The sequence below is a fragment of the Vigna unguiculata genome, chromosome 10 (genome assembly GCF_037176805.1).
Source record: "Vigna unguiculata cultivar grain cowpea cultivar isolate G323 ecotype 2 chromosome 10, ASM3717680v1, whole genome shotgun sequence".
In the NCBI taxonomy this organism is placed as follows: domain Eukaryota; kingdom Viridiplantae; phylum Streptophyta; class Magnoliopsida; order Fabales; family Fabaceae; genus Vigna; species Vigna unguiculata.
The window spans coordinates 36,296,355-36,321,049 of record NC_140801.1 but is presented as its reverse complement, the minus strand read 5'-3'; the positions used below and the strand labels follow the sequence as shown (position 1 = coordinate 36,321,049).

General features: G+C 40.8%; 2 protein-coding genes across 2 annotated transcripts; one reads left to right on the top strand and one right to left on the bottom strand.

Moving 5' to 3' along the window:
* Positions 1-640: 640 nt before the first annotated feature.
* Positions 641-1,219, top strand: LOC146882473 (uncharacterized). The gene has a single exon (XM_085667417.1). The coding sequence runs from the start codon at positions 641-643 to the stop codon at positions 1,217-1,219; it is 579 nt and encodes a 192-aa protein (XP_085523543.1).
* An 8,194-nt stretch (positions 1,220-9,413) lies between these two features.
* Positions 9,414-10,212, bottom strand: LOC146882472 (early nodulin-like protein 20). The gene is made up of 2 exons (XM_085667788.1): positions 10,035-10,212; positions 9,414-9,736 (listed from the first exon to the last, which is right to left on the bottom strand). Exons 1-2 carry the CDS (start codon positions 10,210-10,212, stop codon positions 9,414-9,416), a joined length of 501 nt encoding a protein of 166 aa, XP_085523914.1.
* Positions 10,213-24,695: the final 14,483 nt, after the last annotated feature.

The following is a 24,695-nucleotide window of genomic DNA, read 5'->3' as shown; positions in this document are numbered from 1 at the left end:
TTTGGTACATCATGTCTTATTACTTATCAGTTCATCCTAGATGAGGACTTTCAAATTAGACATTAGTGAAAACAACCTCTAGGTAAATATTCACTACAGAAAAATAGATTCACTTCACCACATTCAAAGATGATCACCGTTCATCCGCACAATTCCAGAAGTTCTAAGTTTCTCGAGAACTCATAATTACAACAAAGTTTATAACCAAAAGTGCATACAATAGATTCAACATTAAGAATCAAGAACTCTTAGAGCCACACAGAGCTACACATGAGCCACATGTGCCACACCTTTTCTGTTTCTCGCACCTTCTTCTGTTTCTTTTTGTTTTGCTTTATAAAAGGGTGTTTCATCCCTTTTTTCTATGTATGTTACTTTTATAGTTTCCAAAGTATCAATAACAAGCTCTCTATTTTTCTCTTTTCTATACTTTTACTCATACGCCTTTTTATCACGCTGCTGCATTACAACGTTGCCAGTTTCATCAAAGCCTCAGTCATAAAGAGCCATATTTTCTAATATGGTATCAGAGTTCTTCAATGGAAGAGCTCTGTTGTGCCTGGTTCATTACTCTAATTCTTTTATCTTTTATTTTCATCTTCTTGCATAATCTTTCTATCTTCTTGTTGTTCACCGTATCATGGCTAAAGAAGTAAAGAATGAAAGGCCTCCAATTACAAGTGAGAGTTATTTGTATCTACATCCTGGGGAGAGCCCAATCATTTCTATTGTTTCTCCCATCCTGGATTCCACCAATTACCATTCATGGAGCAGATCCATGCTTACCGCTCTAAGTGCGAAGAACAAGATTCAATTCGTAAATGGGTATGCTGTAGAACTTGACAAGGATGATTCTATCCACAATGCTTGGACAATATGCAATGATATGGTTGTCTCGTGGATCGTTCACTTGGTGTCTCCACAGATCATGCAGAGCATATTATGGATGGAGAATGCTAAAGAAATATGGCAGGATCTTAGGGTTCGTTTCTTTCAAGGTGATTTACTTCGCATATTCGATCTTCAGATGGATGTTGCGCAATTGAAACAGGGAGAACAAACGGTTAGTGAATATTTTACAAAGATGAGAATTATCTGGGACGAATTAGAGAACTTCAGACCCGATCTTGTATGCTGCAATGGTTCTTGCAAAACTTTAGAATTAATCACACAGAGAAAGACAAAAGATCGTGCGATGCAGTTCCTAAGAGTTGAATGAACAATATGGTAATGTGAAATCACACGTTCTTTTGATCGAACCCTTACCCCCTATCTCAAAAATTTTCTCATATGTTTTATAACAAGAACGACAGTTGATTGGAAGCAACATCGTTCCCCATTCGAACAACAAGATTGTTGGAGTCATGAATCCATCAACATGTTCGTTCTATGGAAAAAGTGGTCACACTGAGGCCGTTTGCTATAAAAAGAATGGCTTCCCTAACAACAAGGGAAAACACATTTGCACTCATTGTGGGAAGACTGGACATACTGTGGACGTATGGTACAGGAAGCATGGTTTTCCACCCAAGACCTTCAATGCAAAGACAAAGAATGTTGATACCAAAGCTGACGAAGAAGAAGATATGAAACTTACTCGCCAACAATTCCAAGCTTTAATGGCTCTCATTAAACTTGGAGAGGATTTTGAAATAGGCAACCTAGGTAATCACATTGGGAGCTTAACGACAAAAATCCATGATGCAGGTAACATATTTTCATGCACCAACTCTTTTCACAGTAAGCAAAAGTGGATTTTAGACTCTGGAGCAACTGATCACATTGCCATGAGTCTTGAATGATTTACATCATATAATAAAATTAGGAAGTTTCATTTAGGATCAATTGAGCAGAATGATGATTGGTTCAGCTAGCCTCCATGAAGGTCTTTACACCATGTCTGATATGTCTAGCAATGTTAGCTTTGTTAATTCTGTTAAAAGAGACTTGGTCATTTATCTGATAAAAGATTACATGTGCTGCATAATAAATACAATTACATTGAGTATGGCAATGAATACTGTGATATTTGTCATATGTCTAAACAAAGAAAGTTACCCTTTTCTATTAGTGAATCTCATGCTACAAAATGTTTTGATGTTATACATACTGATATATGGGGACCTTCACGCACTCCCTCTTTGCATGGCCATCGTTATTTCCTCACTATCATTGATGATCATAATAGATATTGCTGGATTTATCTAATGAAAAACAAATATGATACTAGAAACCATGTTATTAACTTTGTTAATCTTGTTGAAAACCAATTCGAGACTAAAGTGAAAGTGATTAGAAGTGATAATGTGCATGAATTTAAAATGCATGATTTCTTCAATTCAAAGGGTATAATTTATCAAATTAGTTGTGTTGAAACCCCTAAAAAAATGTGGTCGCTGAAAAAAAGCATCAACACTTATTGAATGTCATTAGATCTTTAATTTTTCAATAAAAAATTTCCACTTGCTTTTGGTCATATGCTCTAACTCATGCTGCGTTTTTAATCAATATAACTCCCACTCCTCTTCTAAAAAATTGCATCCCTCATGAAAAGCTTTATGGTAATGCTTATGATTACAAAAATCTCAAGGTCTTTGGATGTTTATGTTCTATGCAAACCTTATATGCCAATCATTCTATGTTTGAACCACGTGCCAAATCTTGTGTTTTTCTTAGTTTTCCCATGCATAGAAAAGGCTACATTGTTTTTTATCTAAAGAACCATGATATTAAAATCTCTCGAAATGTTCTATTTGATGAGGATATTTTTCCCAGTTGCTATAACATAGACAACAACCATGATTTCAGTAATGATGTTTGCCTTCATGTCAATCAATCCTTTGATTCTATTTTTGCGAATGATGATCATTCTTCTAAGCCTACTATTGAGAACATTGACAAAGAACACAATGATAATATTAATAGTAATGAATCTGATAATCTTGCTCATAATTCTGATGTTCATAGAAAATATGGTAGGAATAGAAACATACCCGCATACTTGAAAGATTATGAAACCAACCTTGCTAATATACATATCAAGACCACAAAATACCCTATTCATTTTCAACAGGTCACTCTCAATATTGATAGTAACCGGGAACCAAAGAATTTCAAAGAGGCCATACAAGACCCAAATTGGAAAGAGGCAATGAATGGAGAATTAACAACTCTTGAGCAAAATCAGACATGGAACATCGTCAATCCTCCTTTCAGTTTCTCTGTTATAGGATGCAAATGGGTCTATAAATTAAAGCATAAAGCTGATGGAACCATAGAAAGACATAAAGCATGTTTGGTGGCAAAGGGATTCACTCAACTTGAAGGGATGGACTTCCATGATACCTTCACATTAGTGGCTAAGCTTGCATCTATTCGGTTTATTGTTGTTATAGCTGTTGCCCAAAATTGGAAATTAGTACAATTAGATATCAACAATGCGTTATTACATGGTGAGTTAGATGAGGTTATTTACTTGGAAATTCCTCCACAAATCTCTCTATGGTTTACGTCAAGCCAGTAGGCAATGGTGTGCATAAATTTCATCCTTTCTTCTCCTTCATGGTTTTAAACAATCTCATGCAGATCACTCCTTATTTATACAAAATAATCATGATGATATCACTATTCTCCTTGTTTATGTAGATGACATAATTGTCACGGGCAATAACCCTCAAAACATAAATCATATAACTCAATTACTTGATCAAAGATTCAAGCTTAAAAACCTAGGAGACTTAACCTATTTTCTAGGATTTGAGATTGCCCGTAACAAGGATGGCATCAATCTTTCTCAAAGAAAATATACCATTGACTTACTTATTGATACTGGGCTCTAGATCATCGGGCCACCCAACCTGTCTGAGCTTCCCAGTCAGTCCAACTCGGGTGGGTCGTCGGGTCTAACCAATCTGGTTGCGTAGTTGGGTCTGCCCGACCCATCTGAGTTTTCGAGCATGTTTCCAAATTTATCATGAACTCAAAACATAATTAAGCGTAAAATAAATATTGTTAAAATTAAATTTTATCTCACAATAAATTCAAGTTTTTTTTCCAAACAAGAAATTGAAATGTAAGGTATTTTAATTTTCTTATCCAAACAAGTTATTTAAAAAATGAATGGAATTTAATTACAAGCAATTCAAATACAAAGCAGCTCAATTTCTAAGCATTGTTGAACTGCTTTATCCAAACACAAGGTTAGGAAAGTGCAAAGGTCAATAATGTATCTAGTAATAATTGTGACATGTACTAAAGTTTTTTTTTAATTATAGTTTAGGTAATGATTTTCTCAACAAGACCGTCATACGATGTGTGAGAAAATTCAGGCTAGCAAAATCGGGCTTCTACCCATACGGCCAGTGATCAACTCCTTAATATTTTTACAAAATTTTTTTAGCGTTTACAGTTTTGGATCTATCAATACCAAACATGGATTGATGAGTTTCATCATCCATCTTGAGGGGTACTTTTAGATTGGTTAGGTTTCTGTAACCTAGGGCTTTAGTTCTGTTTCAGTTTTTTCAAACCCTATTTAAGATAGGTTTCCTCATTTTATTTTGTTAGATTGAATAAACTAAATATTAAAGAAGGTTATGAAACACATACAAGTTTTCTTCTTTCCCTATTCCCTTCTTCTTCTTCTATGGTTTCTCTGAATGCATATTCCATGGCTTTGTGTGAAGCTTTCTTCTTTTACTGTAACATCCCAAAAACTGGATAACCTCAAATTAATAAAATATCACATATATGAATATTTAGATAGTATGGAGTTTAGGGTATAAAGGTATACAATACGTCAGATATACCCAAATTACATGAAAAGGGCTCCATACGGCCCAAACAGAAATATACTGGAAAAACAAATAATTATACTAGGTCTTGTTCGGACAAGAGAATCATAACTAATAAACTCCTTCAGTGATGAGCCCCACAGTGGGTCCCATACCCATCCAATCCATCAAGTTGCAGCATCCCTATTATCATTACCACTGCCAGGGGTTCTCACATATGATCGCAATAGAGAAAACCACGCACAACATACAAGCAAGCGAAAGGGTCAGCTAGTGTAAAGGAAACATATATCATATCAGTCAACATGCAATTTACAAAATCAGTCACAAACAACAGACATTCATCCATAGATTTCCAAATCATTTGAAACCTCAAGACTCGACTTATCCGGATATGTAAACGGAGGCACCACCACCAAGCAGTGGAATTACGTCCTAGCAGTGAGGCGTCACCACGAGGCCTTCGCAGAATTACACCCTTACAAGAGGCACTACCACGTGGCCTTCGTGGAATTACGTCCTGGCCTTGAGGCACCACCACGATACTCGCGTGGAATTACGTCCTTGTGTTGAGGCACCACCATGAACTCTCACCACGAGGTTTATGGAATTAAGCCCAATAAGAGGGGCACCACCAGGGACTCCCATTAGGAGGGTCCATGGGATTACGTTCGACAGATGAGGCGCCATCATGAGCTCTCGCTACAAGAGTCATGGAATTACATCCTGCTCACACTTTGTACATGATTCACCAACCAATCAGAAGGTCCCCACAATACTAATATCATGCATAACAACCCATCATACAACTCATGCTTTCTAATTCAAACACCATGAAGCAACATATCATTTACATCTCAACCCCACATATAATCAAGGCATCATCCCTCAAACTTTTCTAGAAAGCATCCAAGTCAAACCAACAAATAACCACGCCATTGGACATTCATGCTATAACACAAAACCCGCCCCAGACTCGCTCAGGGTAGAAGACCTCACTCAGGCGAGAGATCCCCTCGCTCAGGCGAGCTCCTTCTCGCCTAAGCGAGAACGCGAGCATTTGAACAGCGGCCCCTGCGGATTCTCACTCAAGTGAGTTCCCTCTCGCCTAGGCGAGCTCGTGCCTCGCTCAAAAAAGAAAGCCAGTCGCCTGGGCGACAATTTACACAGGAAGCTTGGGCGAGTCTCTGTTAATCTCGCATAGGCGAGGCAAGCTCGCTTGGGCGAGAAAACCAGTGCCCGCCACTGTTTCTTCATACAATAGACACGCAAACGCAAGTCCCAAAAGCTAAAGCGACATATTCATCAACTCACAGTAACATACCAACCACAGAATCATGCAATAGCACTAGAGCAAACAGAAAACGGACTAGACACATGGACTCTAGCTTCCCTTACCTGGAATAAGCTAGTACGAGACTCCCAAACCTAGATTCAGCGAGCATAGCAGCTCCGAGTATAGCGTAATGAACTGGAGATTAGAGGAACAGAGTGGAAACGGGATCAATGAGAGAACTTCGGTTGAAACCCCGACAACATAGCTAGAATGAGGAAAGAGCAGTTGGGAGGTTAACTTACTTGGAACAACGGTCCTCTTAGCTTAACGTAACGGTGAGAGCCAAACCCTAGCAGAGGTGGCAGCAACAGCTCAAGGAATGTGCGGAATCTGTTTTACGCAAAAAGCACCAGGATTAGGGTTTGGGCAGACTTAGGTCTTTTTTTTCCCCTCTGGGCCAGCCCTAAGGCCCAATGGTTAGGGACAGTCTTAAGAAAAAGGACAGCACGAAAAGTGGGCCTTACATTTACCATATTCAATTGGGTGTAATTGCGAAAACATCTTACGCTTAAGTTAGTTAAAATTCAAGTAAAAGTAATAAACAGACAATAAATAAATAGTCTTATTTTTCTATACATTTTTTTTAGTAATAATGTCCCAAATATATATATAAGTAATAAACAGACAATAAATAAATAGTCTTATTTTTCTATACATTTTTTTTAGTAATAATGTCCCAAATATATATATTAAATACAAAATTTTTGAAGAGTAAAGTTTGTTAAAGTACAATTTTATTTTGATAAAGTGTTTTCTAACAATAAAACTATATTTATATAAGCGTGTCAGATCTTATCAGATGCACGTGCTTCGTCTAACAAACAAACACACAACATCTTGTATATACATCTTTGCTTGATAAACTTTTGCTTGAATAAAAAAAAAAAACATGCTTGAATAAAAAATAAAAAAAACATGTGGTACTAAGATAGTCATTAAGATATATAGGAATATGTCCAGTCCTAGCAGACCTCTGAAAAGCAGACTACTCATTGTTAGGATGGGCATTTTTTCGTTTTAGTACTAGTGATCGTTTGATCATCACATGTTTCAATAACAATATTAGTATCTTTAGGAAAATCATTAATTAAAATAGCTTGATCTCATTAGAACTCACAGGTAAAGGAATCTTTGAAGAAGGAATAATATTTTCAGAAGAATGAGTATGACGAGATTGATCTTCTTAAAAAACTACATTACGCGGTAAACACTAATAACATGAGTTTGAAGATTGTAAAAAATATAGCCTTTAGTATTGGATTTAAAACCAAGAAAAAATATCTAGGTTTAGCACGAGAATTCAATTTCTGTTAGCAGTAATGGTATTTACGTAGCATAAACATCCAAAAGCATGAATTTCTGTCAGATAAAAAACTTTATCATAGAGTTTTCCAAAAGAAAAAATATTTTTCATGAAGTATACTACGAAAAATATTTTATTAATAACTAATTTTTATGACAAAAATTATTAGTCATTATAATGACCAATTTAGATATTAATTTATAAAAAAATTATTAGTTACTAAAATAGTCATTATTATGAATAAAAAATTATAATTGATCTTTAAATTAGTTTTTAAAATTTAGCTACCAAAGAAAATTGGTCACTAAACGTTAGTTACCAAGATTTTTGCTATCAAAGGAATTTGTTTTTAAATTAATTTATAATTAATTATTAACGAATTTAGCGACCAATTATATTTTTTTATTAATAATAGTCAATATTTTAGTAACCAACAATTTTTCTTTTTTACAAATTGGTATTTAAATTGGTTATTATAGTGACTAAAAACTTTTATTTACTAAAATTAGTTGTAAATAAAACATTTTCTTATCGTGAGAATAGTATTACAGTATATGAAATGAACAACATAATTAACAACTTTGTATAGAAACTTTGGATTGAAAAATTAATGCATGACTAACATTCAAAATATATGTTGGTACTTCATTTCTACAATACTATTCTGTACCGGAGTTTCGATGCAACTATGTACTACCCTTAGATCTAAAATAATTTCTCATTTCAAATTCAAGACCATTATCAGATATTATGATCTGGATAAATTTTCCAAATGGAATTCTGACATAAGTAATTAAATTTGAATGTGTATTTCAGCTTTATTTTCCTCAAGTAATTAAAGCCGAGAAAAGCGAGAATGACCATCAGTCATACTTCAAAAATATCTTTCACCTTCAACAATGGAATTAAACATAGACACTAGATATGAACATTTATAAGCGTGAGAATTGTTGTGAGGAAAATATAATTTTCTTTCTTTTGCGTGGTAGCAGACATCAAATATATCAATTTCAGTTTCAGTAAAGTGTATATAAGGATGTTTTTGCTTTATAATAACAAGTTGTCAATAGAGGAGTGACTATCTTGCAATGAGGAACACATAATTCACAAAATGCATATAAGTATTAAAGAACATAAAGACCAACATTATTGTAAGCTAAACCAACCAATCCTTTCTTTGATTTACTGAAATCCTGAAAAGACAAAAAATTTAAAGTGAAGAAAACTTCGTGGTAAAAAACAAAGACTAATTTAGAAATGGAGATTAAATTTTAAGCACCCTTGGTAATGTAATTAATTAAGAAATCAGTACTATGGCAACATGAGTAGTCAAGATTTTAAAACCATTAGACAAAGACAAAGTTCAAAATAATATATATGATTAGAGGCACATGAATAAATAGTCTAGATTGATAAATTTTCTCTTTAGAAAGAATTAATAGTGGTCAAGAACTTACTTATGTTTGTCGGAAGATGTGACACAGCGAGATTGGTTAATCATTCCTTATTACTATCATATACTGCCGAAGCAAACTTATCAAGGACCAATATTGTTGTTCCAAAAGTCGAGTAGTTTGATCTCTAGAATTCGTAGTATTTGTGTCCTAGAGAGACTTGTAACAGGTATTAGCTCTGGGACTCTACAGTGTAAAGATTTTTGTTTGACAAATTTTTAGAATTTTTATTTTCATAAGTTTGTGTTTCTTATTATAACAAATAGATTCAGGTCATCTTTTCAGAATAATTGTAAATGGTAACAGTAGCAGCATTGTGAAGGCCCGATGCATCAATTTCTTTCTTTCAATGGTCGGTAATTAGACAATTATTTTAATTTTTAAAAGTTTTATTTTTATCAGTTTTAACCACTAATATTTCATCATAAATATATTTTTATAGTGAATTCTGAAAATAGACAAATAATATCATAGCAACTGCAGAAAGGATTAATTAAGTTTATATTAGAATTTTAAGAATATAACATTTATATAATATAAACTTCCATCAGCAATACTGTGACAAAAAACGCAATAAGTTTAGTATTTATGATTCTACTATAGTGAAGGGCTTTATTTGATAGTACTGATGATAGGTTGAAAGTTGGTTCCTCAACATTTATTGCTATTTTCATTCCTTCATAGCAGAAGCCTCTCCCACAAAGAAAATAATATGTTCTTGCTTCCAAAAGTTGGACAACATCTCTCCCTCCTTTTGTGATATTTTGTATGAAATTTGTATCAATACAATTCTCATAATTTGTTTTGTTCACTTCCAAAACATTGTACAAACTCTTGTCAAAACCAAAATCTGTATACACAAAAGAATACGTTAAACCATTATATGTCCAGTCCATAAAATAATTAATGAATAAATATAAGAATAATCATAACAATAAACGTGTAACGCACCCTTCAGAACACACATTTATTAGATATTATCTTTAGTTAAAAATTAATGAAAATCTTTATTTGATGGATAGTATATTTTATCAATATTTAATCCTATAGTAGTTAAATACTTAACTAATAATAAACATAATATTAACAGAATTTAAAACATTTTTTATATCATTAATTATTTCGATTGATTAACTGAGAGGACTTACATAGCCAATCACCCTTGTAGAAGTGTTCATAACTTGCCCACTGTGTGAAGTTAGTTTTTGGTGTCCAAGTATATCTTCCTCCTCCTACCCTGTGAAGTATAGGTTCTCTTCCTCCAACTTTGTAACCCCACATTGTCGTAATCAATAAAGATATAATTATTTTTTTCTTAATTTCCATTTTCAATATAAATCTCCTATGTAAGTGATAAAGTCCCAATTGTCAAAATAAAACAAAATGATTTATAATGAGTTATAAAGATATATGGGTAGACTTGAATAACCAACGCCAAGTCATAGAAGATTTATGGACTGGTTTTGGATTTTGAAATGGACTAAAAAAGGGCTTCGTGGAGAATTTCATGTGGTTAAATCATCCCGAAGGCGTGATGAAAATTGAAGGCAAATTTGTATGTCTCTACCGGTTTGGCTCATCTTGTTTCAATAATCCTAGTATTTGTTTTTTAATTATTTTAGACAGTAAAAGGAAAATTACTTGATCAATATCTTAAGGTTTGGCCAAAGTTTCAAAAATCACACGTAGCTCACAACTTTCGACCGTCTCAACCAATGATGGCTCATCAATTCTACGTTAGTTCAAGAGCTATATGTTTTGATTTGATGTACAAATTTTCTAAGAAAACAAGAATCTCATTTCAGTCTAACAAGTTAGGATTCTGACATTAAACAAGTATGCATTGTTGTTTCAATACGAAAAATGGTGAATTAGCTACTAATAAAAATAAAGGTGACCAAAGAAGAGTTGGCCAAACCGACTATAAACATGCTACTATAAATGTAGAACTTAAAACAAGTTGTTCCTGCAAAGAACAAATAAGATGAGTTAGGCACAAGTGTCACCTTACCATGTAGTCCGCTATCTCTTTAGTTGGTTTCTCCCCGGTTGATACATGTCAGCTTGAACCCAGGAGGGGTTATATGCAGAAGAGTCTCCGAAGCTCAAGTAAGTCAAAGCTCTTAGAAAGTCAAATCAGTGATTAATGAATGCATACCTTTAATTACTGGGGTCCATGCGTATTTATAGAGCATTAATGATGTTTGGTTATCCAATGGGCCGGGCCTTGACTTGGGCCCTAGCCTGGGCTATGAGTGGGCCTGGGTCCTAACCCAGGCTCTTAAGGCCTATTGAATGCTGGGGCTTCCATTTTACCAAGTCTTCAAGAGCGGTCTGATTCGTTTACTTCTTGACTTGTCAGATGTCGTCCTTGGCCGCATACTATCCGTGTTGGCCACTTTGTTGTTACTTTAACTTTTATTCAGTTAAGTTCGGGACCATAGTGGCCCAGGTCGTGTACTTGGGTTGTCTCTGGCATGTTCGTGAGGGTTATCATTTATATGGTTAAATTGACCAGGTCCAGTACAAGTTAGGCTGACTCGGCCTAGGTTGAATACTTGGCTGTCTTGATGCATTTTTACTTATTTGTTTGAGTTTGGCTAGGTGTGGTACACCAGTCCCCCAGCCTTGTCCGATATGAGTTGTCGGTCAAGGGTGATATGTGTTGGTATGCTAGCGGGATCGGCTAGGTGTGATACACCAGTCCCCCAGCCTTTAAGTGTGATGAACAGTGTTAAGGCTAAAAGGTGGTAACCGCCTGAAGGTAGGTGAAGGGGTGTCAGTGGTCAAATCAAGAAGTTTTGGACCGTCATTTTTTAAGAGTCGTATCCTTCGCAATGATGGTGTCGATTGGTCTGGGGTATTATTTTGGCGAAAAGAGTTTTCGTCGTTTGGGATCGTGGACTATAAATATGGGTTTGAAAACGGATGAGGGGTTACTTGGTTCATTTGCGAGAGTTCTGAATTCAGAGATCTTGTGCGCATCATACTGTCCGACTAGTTCCTAAACTCAGCCGACATCTTCCCGTAAAAACGAAAACAGGTATGTCTAGTAGCGATAGTATATCGTTATCTACGTCTAGTAGTAGTGAGAGTACTGAGTCGGAGAGAAGTAAGGGTAGACAATTTGACGAAGAGGGTACAAGTTCTGGGGTCGTGACAAGTGGGATTCCAATGGAGACTGTGAGGGAGGTTCGAGAAGATCCCCCCGAAGAGTTGGCGGAAAGCAACTGGCCGGCGAAAGGTGGCTATGGGTGGGCGGCTGCTGACGTCCGCAACCAATCATCTTTGTTCCGGTGGTCCCGTCTACTGAACTCTTGGTTAAACTGTACACCTGTCATCTCTAAGGGTGTCAGTGGGGACATTGTTTCCCTAGAGAGGATTAGTGCTATCGATCGGGTATGCCATGGGCAGGAGGGGGCTACCGAGAAGTTTTTCTACATGTATATGTGCCATTTTTCTCAACTTCATGTGCGATTGCCGTTAGACGATTTCGCTATGGGCGTATTGCGGGCGTTGAATGTGGCACCTACACAGCTACATCCGAATAGTTGGGCCTACTTGCAAGCCTTCCGCATCTTGTGCCAATCCTTGTATTTGGAGCCCACTCCTTATGCTTTTTTATATTTTTACGACACCAGACCCCGGCGGCCGGCTACTTGGCTATCTTTGATAAGTCACCCCAGTATCAGCAGACTGGATGCATTTTCCCAGTCTTTCAAGCATTTCAAGGATGGGTACTTCAAGGTTGTCGTTAAAGAAGGGGGAAGATCTCATTTTTTGAACACAGATGGGAGCACCAAATTTCCTTTTAGTTGGACAAGCAATCCTTCTCGGTATAAGGACATGGGGATGGATGAGTTGTCGGCTAGTGATAAGGAGGTTGTGGAGATCTTGTTGAAGTTTATTGATAAGTTGCCCACTAAGGGCCTAGTTAGAGTATATAATTCGGTGCACCCGATAATAGATATTGAAGGTATCTGTTTATTACTTAAACTGTGTTAATAATTTTAAGTTGTTTTGATCCGAGTTGTAATGTATTATTATAGGGCATATGGCGCAGTCTGGAAAGAAGAACTTAGCGCTTTTTCAAACGCTGAGGAAGGAGATGGCCGCTAAGGCCAAGGCGGCTGGGAAGACTGATGTTCCCAACTTGCAAGAATCTGTGGTGGAGGTGCATGTGCACGGCGGGACTAAGAGGAAGGCTGAGTTACCGCCTCGACCCGGGAAGGGAAAAGACGTGTAGAAGGTAAGGGCGGCCCTGCTCGGAACGGGGTCGGTTAGTGGAGCAGGATCGACCAATGGCGAGAAAGGGCCGGAATCTGGGTTGATCGAGCTGCCGGAAATATCTGTGAGGAAGGACATTTCAATTACCCTCCCAGATACCATTGTGAATTCTATTGACGGCATGGATGCAGACCACCTTGTGAGGACAATGGTGGAGTTTGGGAGCAAGGCTTTAGTTTTGAGCCGGCGCGTGGGGTCCCTTTATAAGAGGGAAGTGAAAGAGGGGGGTCGGGAAAAGGTGGAGGAGTTGTAGGGGAAGGTGGATAAGTTGGAGGAGGAAAAGGCTGCGTTGGAGAAGGCAAAGGAGAGTTGGGATGCAGAGAGAAAGTGGTTGGCGACATGGAGGGTTTGTTGCTTGGATTCTGAGGAGAAGTTGAATAAAAGGATAGGGGAATATGAAGAGGACTATGAGGACTTGAAGGATAAGTATGATGGAGCTGTGGGCGAGCTCGATGATCTGAAGACTAGCATTATACAGGAACACATCAATGGTTTTGAAAAAGGGTTGCGTCAAGCGGCATTTTTCCACAAGGAGGTGGATGTTACGGACGTCAAGTTTGATGTCAACAAGGATGTTGTCGACGGGAGGCTTGTGAATGAGGATGATGGTAGTGCTGGTGAGGAAGCGGATGTGAGGGTGGAAGAGAAAGTGGCTGAAGAGGTTATCAAGGCGGTTGATGCTGGGGAAGTGGGGGCTGACGCGGCAGAATAGGACTTTAACTTTTATTGTTATGAACATATTTGAGCCTATGTCAGTAATAACCGGTACATTGTGTTACGTTGGTATACTTTGCGTTTATGTTTAATGCGATTAACGTTCTGTGTTATTGTGTATGCCGAGTTGTGATAATATGTGGTGCATGTGCGTCGCGATAAGTTATATGTTAAGGGTGTTCGACCCAAGCCGCTTACTTGGGGTAAGGGTGAGGAACTTAAACGAATTAATTATAATATAGGGGGTGTTCGACCCAGACCGCTTACTTGGGGTAAGGGTGGGGAACTTAAACAAATTAATCATAACATAGGGGTGTTCGACCCAGGCCGCTTACTTGGGGTAAGGGTGGGGAACTTAAACGAATTAATCATAATATAGGGGTGTTCGACCCAGGCCGCTTACTTGGGGTAAGGGTGGGGAACTTAAACGAATTAATCATAATATAGGGGTGTTCGACCCAGGCCGCTTACTTGGGGTAAGGGTGGGGAACTTAAACGAATTAATTATAATATAGGGGGTGTTCGACCCAGACCGCTTACTTGGGGTAAGGGTGGGGAACTTAAACAAATTAATCATAACATAGGGGTGTTCGACCCAGGCCGCTTACTTGGGGTAAGGGTGGGGAACTTAAACGAATTAATCATAATATAGGGGTGTTCGACCCAGGCCGCTTACTTGGGGTAAGGGTGGGGAACTTAAACGAATTAATCATAATATAGGGGTGTTCGACCCAGGCCGCTTACTTGGGGTAAGGGTGGGGAACTTAAACGAATTAATCATAATATAGGGGTGTTCGACCCAAGCCGCTTACTTGGGGTAAGGGTGAGGAACTTAAACGAATTAATCATAATATAGGGGTGTTCGACCCAGGCCGCTTACTTGGGGTAAGGGTGGGGAACTTAAACGAATTAATCATAATATAGGGGTGTTCGACCCAGGCCGCTTACTTGGGGTAAGGGTGGGGAACTTAAACGAATTAATCATAATATAGGGGTGTTCGACCCAGGCCGCTTACTTGGGGTAAGGGTGAGGAACTTAAACGAATTAATCATAATATAGGGGTGTTCGACCCAGGCCGCTTACTTGGGGTAAGGGTGGGGAACTTAAACGAATTAATCATAATATAGGGGTGTTCGACCCAGGCCGCTTACTTGGGGTAAGGGTGAGGAACTTAAACGAATTAATCATAATATAGGGGTGTTCGACCCAGGCCGCTTACTTGGGGTAAGGGTGGGGAACTTAAACGAATTAATCATAATATAGGGGTGTTCGACCCAGGCCGCTTACTTGGGGTAAGGGTGAGGAACTTAAACGAATTAATCATAATATAGGAGTGTTCGACCCAGGCCGCTTACTTGGGGTAAGGGTGAGGAACTTAAACGAATTAATCATAATATAGGGGTATTCGACCCAGGCCGCTTACTTGGGGTAAGCGTGGGGAACTTAAACGAATTAATCATAATATAGGGGTGTTCGACCCAGGCCGCTTACTTGGGGTAAGGGTGAGGAACTTAAACGAATTAATCATAACATAGGGGTGTTCGACCCAGGCCACTTACTTGGGGTAAGGGTGGGGAACTTAAACGAATTAATCATAACATAGGGGTGTTCGACCCAGGCTGCTTACTTGGGGTAAGGGTGGGGAACTTAAACGAATGTGAAAGAAAACACATGAGAAAGTCGTATGGTTGGAAACCCTTCTTTTTATTTATTGAATAGGGGTGCCTCGTTAAAAGCATCCGGGGTTACAAGCATCGGTTCGATTATAATGTACATTTAGCTGAAGTAGAACTTGAGGTGGGATACATTCCAGGTGTTGGGAATCTCTTCCCCAGATAAGTGTTCCAGGCGATAAGCTCCTCCTCCTGCATCTTCGCGTATGTGGTACGGGCCGTCCCAATTGGCGGAGAACTTGCCATCCTTCTTTCTAGCACTGCTGGCCATTCTCCATACTAGGTCCCCGGTGACGAACGATCGTGGACATAGATTTGCATTATATTTCCTGGCAGCTAGTTGTTTGGTAGCTAAGTTGCGTATCTGGGCTTTTTCTCTGAGTTCGGGTAGAAGGTCGAGATGCAAGGCCATGTTTTGGTGATTGTGGTTCGGGTCGTATAGTTCTCGGCGCAGGGATGGCTCGCCAATTTCTACCGGTATCATGGCGTCTGCGCCGTAGACTAGACCGAATGGGGATTCGTTTGTTGATGATTGAGGGGTGCATCTGTAGGCCCATAGTACTTCTATTAATTCTTCGGGCCATCGGCCCTTGGCGGTATCCAATCTCTTCCGCAGCTCCACGAGGATAACTTTATTCGCCGCCTCCGCTTGTCCATTGGTTTGTGGGTGTTCTACAGAGCTTGTAATGTGTTTGATGCCTAGGCCAGTGTAGAATTTAGCTAACTCCTTGTCAATAAATTGTCGGCCATTGTCTGTGATGATGGTATGTGCCACGCCATATCTGCATATAATGTCCTTCCACACGAATTGTTGAACTTGTTGGGTCGTGATGGTAGTTAGCGACTTGGCTTCTATCCATTTAGTGAAATAATCGACGGCTACAATTAGGAATTTTACCTGCCCTTTGTCGGGTGAAAAGGGGCCGAGAATGTCCATTCCCCACTTAGCGAATGGCCATGGGGATAGTATGTGGTGTAGTTGTTCTTGTTTCTGGTGAATAAGGTTGCCATGTTTCTGACATGGTTTGCATTTCCTGACATGATCCTGGCAGTCTGCTTCTATGGTCGGCCAAAAATATTTGGCTCTAAGAACTCTAGTAGCCATGGTGCGTGCGCTAGAATGGTAACCACAAATACCTTCGTGTAGCTCTCTGATAATATATTGGGCTTGCTCTGCCGTGACGCATTTAAGGAGGGGTTGGCCATATCCGCGTTTGTAGAGGTCCTCGCCTATCATGGTGTACCTAGCGACCTTAGCCAGCCAAGTTTTGTCCGCGTCTAGGGGGGATTGCCGGTTTTGAGGTATTGGATGTAGGGGTGGTCCAGTTTTGGCTTTGGGAGGGGGTGACGTTGTTAGCTGGGGTGTGGGTTAAATTTTGACAAGTGTGTGTGATGGAAGGTGTGGATAGTGTTTACTGTAGTAAGGATCGGTGATGGTTTTTTAGCTTGGTGCTGGCCAATTTGGAAAGGATATCGGCCCTGACGTTGTCGGTTCTTGGGATGTGTTCGACGCGGACTTGTTCGAAGGCGGATTGAATGACTGCACGGACCAGATGGTAATATTGTAGAAGGATGGCGTCTTTGATCTGGAACTCGTCGTTTAGATGACCTACAGTAAGTTTGGAGTCGGTTTTGCACGTTAATCTCTTGACGCCTACTTCGCAGGCTAGGGAAAGCTCGGCGAGGATGGCTTCGTATTCGGCTTGGTTATTTGACGTTTTGAAAGCAAAGTGAAGGGATTTTTCAATGAGGATGTCGTTGGGGCCTTCTAAGACGATGTCGGCGTCGGCACCCCTTGGATTTGAGGAACCATCTACATGAAGCGTCCACTGGTCCTCTATAGGTGTTTGTTGTAGGTTGTTGACGAAGTCTAAGAGACATTGGGCTTTGATGGGGCCGTGGGGTTCATACCGGATGTTGAATTCTGATAGTTCCACGGCCCATGATGACATGCGTCCGGCCATATCTGATTTTTGTAATATTTTTTGAATTGGGTAGTCGGTCTTAACGGTTATGGTGTGGTTTTGGAAATATGGGCGTAGGCGGCGTGCCACGTGGACCAAAGATAGGGCCAACTTTTCTACCATTTGATATCTGGTTTCAGGATCTTGCAACGTTCTGCTCACAAAATATACAGGATGTTGTGTGCCTTCTATTTCTTGGACAAGCGCGGCGCTGACGGTATAGTCGGTGGCTGTGATGTATACAAACAGGGGTTGATGGGTGTCCGACTTGTGGAGGATAGGTGGGGAGGTTAAGGTTGTTTTTAGTTTTTGGAATATTTGTTCACAATCATCAGTCCACGTGAACCGGATGGATTTCTTTAGGAGTTGGATTATGGGTTGGGTTTGTTTGGCTAGTTTGGGTAGAAGACGGGAAATGGCTGTGAGACGGCCAATGAGACGTTGGACCTCCTTAATGGTAGTGGGGCTGCGCATTTCGATGATAGCCTTGCATTTTTCAGGGTTGGCCTCTATGCCGCGTTGGGTTAACATAAAACCAAGGAACTTACCCCGGTCTACGCCAAATACACATTTGTCGGGGTTGAGCCGAAGGTTGTATTGGCGTAGTGCGGAGAAAACTGCTGATAGGTCTTCAGCATGTTGGTGATGACTTGGGGACTTGACAACCATATCATCGACGTATACTTCGACACAGTGTCCCATTAGGTGGCTGAACACCTTGTCCATTAGCCGTTGGTAAGTTGCTCCGGCGTTTTTGAGGCCAAAGGGCATGACCCTATAGAAGTAGTTGGCATCGTCCGTGATGAAGGCGGTTTTGTGCATATCTGACGCGGCCATGGGGATTTGTTTATATCCTGAATATGCATCCAAAAAACTAAGCACCTTGTTCCCTGCTGCGCCGTCCACGAGTCGGTCAATGTTGGGTAAGGGGTAAGCGTCACGGGGGCAAGCCTTGTTCAAGTCTGTGTAGTCTACGCACATCCGCCATTTGCCATTGGCTTTCTTTACCAAAACAACGTTAGAAAGCCAAGTGGTGTACTGAGCTTCTTCTATAAACCCTACGCTCAGTAGCTTGTCGGCTTCAACCTTGGCTGCTTGCCGACGTTCTTCGCCAAGCTTGCATTTTTTCTGGGATACGTAGCAGACTTCTTTATATATGGATAATTTGTGGGATGCCACCTGGGGGTCCACTCCAGGGAGGTCGGCAACCGACCAGGCAAAAAGATCGGTGTTGTTGATAAGGATGGGTGTGATGGTGGCACGCTCGTTAGAGTTTAAAGCGGTGCCTAGGTTAATAGAGTGACCATTGGGAAGCTCTAGAGGAGAGGTGTCCTCAACTGGTTCAAGGCGAACATCCCGGCCTATTCTGGGGTCAAGATCTTCGCCGGATAGGGCTATGCTGGAGCCACGGGGTCTCTCGATATGGTTGGTTTGTTGGATTGGGAGTTGTGGTCGCAAGCTGGCCATGTAGCATTCTCGCGCCAAGCGCTGGTCGTAGTGGATGGTAAGGATGTCGCCGGACGGGGTAGGGAACTTCATAGCTAAGTGAGGGGTGGAAACGACGGCGCCAAGGGTATTAAGGGAAGGACGGCCCAGGAGGATGTTATAGGATGTTGGCGCGTCGACGATGAGGAAGCGGATTGGGTTGGTTTTAGTTTGGGTCCCCTCCCGAAAGACGATGTGGAGGTCAATGTAGCCCCGGGTGGATACCTGTTCACCGGAAAAGCCATATATTGGCTCGTCATATGGGACCATGGCGGTGTCAGGAAGTTGAAGTTTTTGGTAGGTGGCCCAGTAGAGGATATCAAAAAAGCTGCCCTGATCAATTAGGACTTTCTTGACATCGTAATTTTCGATTTCAACAGTGATGACAATGGGGTCGTCTTGTTGGTGGTCGAGGCCGTGAAAGTCATCATTTGTGAAGACGATAGGAGGCATACGGCGTCTGTGGTGGGAATGGTGATGTGGTTGATGGATTGTATATGGCGAAGGTGTCTTTTTCTGGCAGAAGAGGTGGAGCCTCCACTTGCGAAGCCACCAGAGATGGTGTTAATGGTGCCACGTAAGGGAGGGTCGGCAGGGGTGCTGTCGATGCGGGCCGGCTCCGGTTCATGACTGGTGGGTTGGGTGGGGTGTCTGTCATGACGAGCGTCATGTGGAGGACGTTTGTGATCGGATCGGGGGGGGGTGACGGGTTCGAGAGGAGGTGGAGTGGTCGTCTCTTCGGATGAAGCGGCGAAAGTGGCCAACACGAACCAGTTCTTCTATTTTATCCTAGAGTGCTTTGTATTCTTCTGTAGTGTGGCCATGGTTGCGGTGATAGCGGTAATATTTGGTCATATCGGCATTGGGAGGTGTGGTTGTCTTGCGTGGTGGAGGGATTAGATCGGCTTGTAGGGCTTCGTCGAGGATGCGGGAGCGGGCTACGATGAGAGGGGCGTATCTGGTGAAGCGAGGTTGGCGGGGTTCGCGTGGGCGGGTATCAGGACGTGGGTTAGGCTCTGGGGTAGGGTTGGCGGTGGTGGCTGCATAGTCGTTGCAAAATTTGGTGTGGAGGGTTTGCATTTCCTCCATGCGAACATAGTCGGCTGCACGTAACTTGAGTTCGTGCATGGAGGCAGGTGGGTGGAGATAGACGTTGTTGGCGAAGGGGCCGGGTTGTAAGGTAAGGGCCATGCACTGGAGGATCATTTCCTGATTTAGGTGTGGTGTACGAAGGGCTGCCTTGCTGAAGCGATCTATGAACGCTCTGAGTGGTTCGTTTTGTTCTTGTCGGATGCCTAGGAGGGATATGGTGGTAGTTTGGTGTGGGCGGCTGCTAGCGAAATGGGTAGAGAACATGTGGGAGAGGACGTCGAAGCTGTCGATGGAGTAAGGTGGAAGGGTTGTGAACCATTCTAGGGCAGGGCCCTTGAGGGTAGTGGGGAAGGCTTTGCAAAAGACTGCGTCTTGGGATGTGTGTAAGGCGACATGGGTGATGTAGACCTTAAGGTGTTCATCAGGGTCGGTTTCGCCAGTATAGCGATCCAGGGAGAAAGGTTCCCACTGGGCTGGAAGGGTGGTGTTGGCGATAAAGTCAGTGAAGGGGTGACGTCGCCTGGGCTGGTGGGGGGAGCAGGTGAGGTGGGATAGGATGGTTGATCATAGCGGGGAAGGTGGAGGTTAGGTTGTGAGGGGGGATGTCGGTTGTCGGAAGATATTGTGGGTTGTAGGGTGGAATATGTGTGGTGTGTAGGGTGGTGGGTATGTTGTAGGGGATATGGGTGGTAGGGAGGGTAGCGACGGGGGTTGGGGGTGCGGTAAGCCCCGGTTGGGTAGATGGGAAGTGAGGGGGATGGGTGGCGGGAATGGGTGTTTGCTGAGTGGTGGTGAAGGTGTGAGGGGTGGGGTTGTACTCACTTTCTTCCTCTGTGGGCTGGAAAGTCGGAGACTTCGCAGCTTCAGAAGTTTCTTTGGCTTTTCCCTTCAGATTGGGATCAACTTCGATCCTTCGCCTCAGGCGAGAGTTCTCTTGCCTCAATGCCTCCATTTCGCCAGCGCTGCGTTTCTTCAAATCCGCAAGTTCTTGTTGCATCTTTGCTTGACCGTCTAGGATGGCGGCCAGATCAGGGGTGATGCCAGGAGGTCCAGAGGGACCAGCATCCGCTTGCTTGTTCACTCCAGCTTTACTATGGGTGGAAACCATCTTCAGAGAAAAACGAGTACTAAAGGTGTTCGTCTCGTGCCCCACGGTGGGCGTCAATTGTTCCTGTAGAGAACAAATAAGATGAGTTAGGCACAAGTGTCACCTTACCATGTAGTCCGCTATCTCTTTAGTTGGTCTCTCCCCGGTTGATACATGTCAACTTGAACCCAGGAGAGTTACCTGTAGAAGAGTCTCCGAAGCTCAAGTAAGTCAAAGCTCTCAGAAAGTCAAATCAGTGATTAATGAATGCGTACCTTTAATTACTGGGGTCCATGCGTATTTATAGAGCATTAATGATGTCTGGTTATCCAATGGGCCGGGCCTTGACTTGGGCCCTAGCCTAGGCTATGAGTGGGCCTGGGTCCTAACCCAGGCTCTTAAGGCCTATTGAATGCTGGGGCTTCCATTTTACCAAGTCTTCAAGAGCGGTCTGATTCGTTTACTTCTTGACTTGTCAGATGTCGTCCTTGGCCGCATACTATCCGTGTTGGCCACTTTGTTGTTACTTTAGCTTTTATTCAGTTAAGTTCGGGACCATAGCGGCCCAGGTCGTGTACTTGGGTTGTCTCTGGCATGTTCGTGAGGGTTATCATTTATATGGTTAAATTGACCAGGTCCGGTACAAGTTAGACTGACTCGGCCTAGGTTGAATACTTGGTTGTCTTGATGCATTGTTTACTTATTTGTTTAAGTTTGGTTAGGTGTGATACACAAGCTAAGTAGAATTTAGGCTGACACTAATAATTTTTAAATTAATTAAAAATTAGATTTAAATATGTAGTCTTTAAAATGACATAAAATTGAAATTCATCTTTATCTCAAACTTTGATATATTTTGATTCTCAAATTTTTAAAATGAATGGGTATAGTCTTATTAACCCAACGATGTTAATTTTCTTTACGTGTTAAAAAGGCATTCTAAGCTGTCATTTGAACTAGAATGTGTCAAATGTGTAAGCAGCTCAAATGCTAGCTTGAAACGTTCCTACAACATTTTATGGTTTAGATTACCACCGCAACAGTGAGTGCAATGGAGTTTTCTATGGGTGGAGGTTCGTAGAGTTGGGGTTCCATGAGTGGGTACTATAGTTTATGAGTAAAGTAAATGAAATGAGAAGATGACAGTAGAGGGGTGTCATGGTGGGAATTATGCATGAAGAGTGAATAGTTGAGTAAAAGAAGTGGATGGGTTGTTGAGTCTTATTTGGCTTGAATATAATTGAATAATGAGTTACTACAATAGTTAAAGGAGACACATTGAGTATATACTTATAGGCACGAAAGAAACTGGAACTAGGAAGGGCTATAACAGAGTGTTAAAAGATTTCATGGAGGGTACCTAGTTTTGCCATAAGTTAATGACGTTATGCAACTTGAGTTCACATGCTTAGATATATATACTAGCGATCTGAGGTATGTAAAATTAATTAGGATGAGTTGGTAGAGGGCTGAAAATACCTAGTAATATAAAATGTAACTTGGATAGTAATTGGAATGGGTTAGTGCCTTAAACAACATTTAGAAGTGTGCAAAACAAGTAACCTCGTGTACTAGTGTAGCGCCTAGCGGCAAGGATTGGACCACCAGGCGATAGCTACATTTCCTTGAAGGCCACTGTGACGCGAGGCGTCTAGCAGTGAGTGTTGTCCCGCCAGGTGATACCTGCAATACAGAGGCATCAGAGGCGCTTAGCGCCTAGCGGCACGTGTCCCCCGCTAGGCGGTCTGGAAGCATATTTCGCTTGGTGACTAAGGACAACACCAGGCGATATTGCAGAGGCAGAAGTTGTGTTTTGATTGATGTGGATGTGCGTGGTCTACAAAGCTTTGGTGATATCTCGAAGGTCAGCTTGCTGGTGTTCCTTGAGTTGTGGCTCGAAACATATCCCTTGAGTCGTGGCTCGAGATAAGGGTTAAGCATGTGGCATTCCTTGAGTTGTACCTTAGAATGACATCTCTTGAGTTGTGGCTCGGGTTGGCGAGTGTTATCGATGTGAATATGCGAGTTGTGGCTCGTACGGATGGGTCCAGATAGATTGCCCTCCTCAGTATTAAGCTGACGAGTTTGGTAGTCTTGGGACATTACGAACTATGTTCGTAATGGGAACTCCACCTAGCGTTACAAATATGGTCTATAGCAGGTTTCCTATACGTGTTCTACAAGTTGTGTCTTGTAGGTGAGGCACCAAGATATCTTGAGATATTCATCTAAAGACGTAGAACATGGATAACATGGTGGTGGCCATGTGGTTTGGAATCAAAGGATGAAGTTCCTTTGATGTTTGTGTGTTTATATATCTGAATTGTATATGTTTTATATACTGTTAGCTCACCCTATCTACTTGTGTTTGGTGATGATCGTGTACGCGGTACACCGGAACAGATGATGTTGCAGATGGATCTGGTGAGGCATAGAGCCGAAGCGGGACTAGTCTGGGAGAAAAGTTTTTACTAGAGTTTTTATTATGGTTTTTGAATAAACTTGTAAAATTTTATGTTACCATACTTGGTTATTGTATTTGAATTCTTAAAGTATGGAGTTAAGTTATTTTACGATGCAAACTTTTATGTTACCATACTTGGTTATTGTAAACTTTTATGTTACCATACTTGGTTAATATAATAAATGATGTTTAATTATTATTTATATTTTATTTTATTTAAATCTGTAATATCCGACCGGGATGTTACACTCCACACTACCATAAAAACCCCAAGTTTTATTCCACTCTTTCTCTCTATGTCTTGTTCATTATAGGTTTTATTTCAATTTTCATTATAGGTATTTTTGTAATTTCACATCCATTATGGAGGTGCATGAAGAAACCATGGGATTGTAGGAAGAAACTCCCCATGAACCTTTGTCTAACAAAAATAATTAGAGTGCACATTCTTATGCACAAACATAGAGTATTTTGTTGTTATCGTGCAACGAAATGATTAGCGTTTGGACACAAACTAAGAGTGAGGGTGAATTGGATTCTTAATAAAAATTGTGCTTTTAAATTTTCCTCCTTTTAATATCAAAGTTCAATTAAAATCTTTCCTTTATTTTAATAAACACAATAAAATAAAGAAAGTAGGGAAGAGAAAATTGCATAAAGTATTTATACTAGTTCGGATCAAAAGACCCTACGTCCAATTGTTAATCTCTTAAAAGCAAGATTAACTCAATCACTAAAATAAACCAAACTTACATTCAATGATAAGAAATATTAGGGTTTAGAAAACACCTCTCTTGAATCACACAAGAGATGAAGACACCTCCCTTGAAATCCAAAGGAATGAAAACACCTTCCTTGAATAACACAAGGAATGAACACCTCCTTTGAATCACACAAAGGATGATCGACTTCTCCTACCAACAACAACAACACTCAATCACTCAAGATCCCACTTGATGAAAGTTATCGCTCTACCCACACTAGGTTTTTCAAAGCCTTCCCATAGAGAGTTCTCAAGTACTCAAATTTCTCTAACTTCTGT